The sequence below is a fragment of the Sinocyclocheilus rhinocerous genome, unplaced genomic scaffold (genome assembly GCF_001515625.1).
Source record: "Sinocyclocheilus rhinocerous isolate Xijiao unplaced genomic scaffold, SAMN03320098_v1.1 scaffold1201, whole genome shotgun sequence".
Classification (NCBI taxonomy): Eukaryota; Metazoa; Chordata; class Actinopteri; order Cypriniformes; family Cyprinidae; genus Sinocyclocheilus; species Sinocyclocheilus rhinocerous.
This window is the reverse complement of record NW_015654059.1, coordinates 1,237,981-1,241,764: the sequence shown is the minus strand read 5'-3', so window position 1 is coordinate 1,241,764 and position 3,784 is coordinate 1,237,981. Positions and strand designations below refer to the sequence as shown.

At 34.0% G+C, this 3,784-nt stretch overlaps 1 protein-coding gene across 6 annotated transcripts in view; it reads left to right on the top strand.

The window, feature by feature from the left end:
• LOC107716721 (mitochondrial inner membrane protease subunit 2) overlaps positions 1-3,784 on the top strand; it is a 117,178-nt gene that overhangs the window by 82,524 nt on the left and 30,870 nt on the right. For all 6 annotated transcript variants that reach the window (XM_016523258.1, XM_016523259.1, XM_016523255.1 and 3 more), the window contains exon 4: positions 2,502-2,567. In XM_016523258.1, the coding sequence (XP_016378744.1) occupies positions 2,502-2,567 (66 nt within the window). The remainder of the gene's footprint in view (positions 1-2,501; positions 2,568-3,784) is intronic.

Here is a 3,784-nt window from a genome sequence, read left to right as displayed (position 1 = left end):
CTACGACTGATAAAGATGCGCAATTTCAATATTCAAATGCTGTCGACCCGACCAGTGGTTCTCAAGTAGCTTTGCTCAGATTTTACTTTGGACATTAATTGGTTCAGTATATATATGCACACACACACTCACTCACTCACACACACATACACCCTCCAGCTGAAAACCACTGGACTAATTCTGACTATATTTAAAACATTTATTGAGGCATTTGGATAATGAGAGCTTTCTCATTTTTTGATTATTTTTTCCAGTTTGGCCAACAGTTTTTGCAAGATATAATCAATATCGGAAGTCTTTAGATAAGTCTTTCTTAACACACACTCAACCGGGCTCTTGCATTTACTGCAAAATCTTACTTGACAAATCAGAATATATTCTCCCAGCATGCCGTATGTAACACACTGCAGAGGTAATGAAAATCACAAATCAGGCTGAGCGTCAGGGCTGTTGCAGAAGAGGCGTGTGTGTGTGTGTGTGTGTGTGTGTGTGTGTGTATGACGGATGGAGCCTGCGCTAGAGCTGTTTGAAGATTTAACGTCGCATAGGTTCTGAACTTCTGACAGGAAGCTTGAAGTGATGCGTTCATTTAATTTTCTTTTTTTTAAATCTGAAATTAGATTTTAAATGAATTTTAAAACAGAAAAGTGGCATCAAGAATGGTCTCAGACTTTTGGGACCTCATCAAAAAGTTATGTAGTTAAAAACTAGCAATAGAGTAAACTTTATTTAACAAGAGATAACACAAAATGTCCTACCGATGCCTTGTGAGATATCTAGAGGAACATATTTTGTTCTGGTGCCTAGATTTTCAAGACATGGTGTTCAGACTGTCACAAAGGAAGTAGGCAATTTCTCACCAAAGTGCTTCCTCAGCATTTGAGGGACGTTTGGCACCATAGTACACACTTCAACCGTGAGAAGTCATCTTATAAGAAGCCTTACAGGGTGTGTTGCAGCTGAGAAAGCGGTCTTGCGGAAAGGCAACAAGCAGAAAAGATTACTGTACATGAAATTCCATAAAGCATGGAATGACAACCAGTGGCAGAATGATTCAGAAGTGGGTGGGATGAGAAGTTTGCAGTCTCCTGGAAGACGAGGTTGTGGCTCGGGCACAGTCAGGGTCATTGTGGGTAATGATGTGGGGATCAGGTCAAAACTGATGGAACAAATACTTCAAACACTACAAATGTAACACTTACAAAGACTTGACCTCAAAATAAAAGCTATGTGGGATCAATTTCACTAACAGAAATCCTGGAAATGTTAGGGAACTTGGGGTTGCCAGGCCTGGAAAAGTCATGGAAATAATTGTAACTAGTTATGAAGAAGGAATTTTGTTTCTTTGCGATAAATCACTCTTTTGTGCCATTTATTATGATGGAAATTATGATTGAAAATTAACATTGTGTATATAATATGATCTATGATCTATAATATGATATGGTTTTAAGTGTTATTTTAGTATTATTTATATACTGTTATAGTATTTATTAATATTTTGAATTTGCATATATATATATATATATATATATATATTCAGTTTTCTAGTTTTAGTGCTTTTCTCATTTTTATTTTTATTTCTTTTATATTCTTTTTAAATGTATTTTTATTTGAATTTTAGTATTTTTTACTTCAACTTTATTTTATTTCAATTAGTTTCCAAGTCAATATTTCCAATTTAATTTAGTTTTTTTTTTCTATTTTTGTATTTTTTTTTTTCATTTTGGCTAATATTTTACCTAGTTTTTCATCTAATATTTATATTATATTTCATTTAAGCCTTATTTCCGTTAACAAAGACAATTTTTAATAGTTTGAATAGTTTAATAGCTTTAGGTAACAATAACACTGGTTTTAAAAAAAATCTTTATTCAGTGACTTTATAGGTCATTGAAAATGGATGGAAATTCACTTTTGGAAATATAATAAAGTTAAAATAAATATAAATAATATAAAAAAATAAGTCACATTGTGAGATATAAAGTCACACTATGAGATAGGCTATAAAATTGCAATTACAAAACATAAATTTGCTAGCTAAAAGTCACATTATGAATTTGCAAATATGAGAAATAAAGTTTTTTGAGATATAAAGTGAATTTTTTTTTATTTATTTTTTTAGTTTGTGGCGGAAACAGTCTCCTGTAACAAAAACAGCCAAAATTCATAGACAAGTAAATATACAACATTCAAGAAGTATTTTCCTTTTCCTACATTTAAAACTTTAGGCATTGTCCCAAATGAGTACACTATAACTGATTCAAATAATATGATCTAATAATATTGCGCCCTGAAAATCAAGAGTTTTGACATTTCATCGAGTCTTTTCTTGACTTACTCCAGCAGATAAGACCCATCTGGTCTCTGAAAACTGTTCCTAATGCCCCATAATCCACTGAGCTCAGCAGCATCCTCAAATAAACCAGGAAGAGTTCTGTCATCATCAGTATGCAAATGCTGTAGTCCTACCATCTCATATCTGTTCACTCCTTTTGTAGGAGCCCAAAGGACCCTCAGCAGAAGATCATCAAACGGGTCATTGGGATCGAGGGTGACTTCATTAAGTAAGTTTTCCGAAATTAAGTTATGAACAAGGTGCAAATGAAGTTTGACGTGTCCTAGATGGCATCAAGATTGATTCTTGAGTTTTAATGGCTGAAAATGTTTTGTTTGCCACTTAAATGTTGCCTGAAAATTGTTTACTCAGGCTGCGTTTACACTTGGCATTAACATGCGATCACCGTGATCTGATCAAGCAGATCGGATCATCAGCCAATCAGGACACGACGCGTTTACACTTGGCAACATCAGCTGACTTCTCGATCTGGATAACCGGTCGGATCTGTATTTCCCGCGCAATATTTAAATAAGTCTGCGGTGCAAAGTCGACCTGAAGTGGTGGGTTTTCTTTTGAAAACTATTTTCAGTCGAGGGACATTTTACAAATCAAAATAAATGTACGAGTCTCACTAGTGCTCTGTTCTTCCGACAGATCGGGAGAGAGGGGGCAGCGTTTTGCGTGATGTCTAGGGATGGGCAGATCGATCCTTAAGTAGGCTATCGATACTTTCGATACTGATGTTGTATCGAAAGGATCGATCCTCAAATAAAAATATCGATTCTAAAGTGCATTTTTTTAACCATTGATTTTATTTACTTATCAAGAAATTCGGTGCATAAAATACGCTTCTAAGTGGAAAAATAGACTATGTTAGCGAATAATTGTGTTGGATAGAACCATTTCTCCTGCTCATCGGAACACACACAAATGCTGAAAGACAGAACCAATCAATCACAGACAGCGCTCGCTGCTGAAGCATCAGGTAAGTAGATCTTAAGAAACCATTGTCACATTATTACATTAGCCTACATAACATTGTTACTATATATAAAATTAATTCTGAAAAATGCATCACGGTTTCCACACAAATATGAAGCAGCAATAATAATAAATGTTTCTTGAGCAGCAAATATTAGAATGATTTCTGAAGGATCATGTGACACTGAAGACTTGAGTAATGATGCTGAAAATTCAGCTTTGATCACAGGTACATTTTAAATTACATTTTAAAACATATTAAAATAGAAAATAGATATTTTGAATTGTTATATGTCAATATTGCTGCTTTTACTGTTTTTTTTGTTTTGTTTTGTTTTTTTCCAAATAAGTGCAGCCTGGGTGAGCATGAGACTTAAAAAAATATTACAAAATCTTACTGACCCCAAACTTTTGTGTACATGTAATATTTATTTTAAATTGGCTAGTTTGTGCAAGTAAATT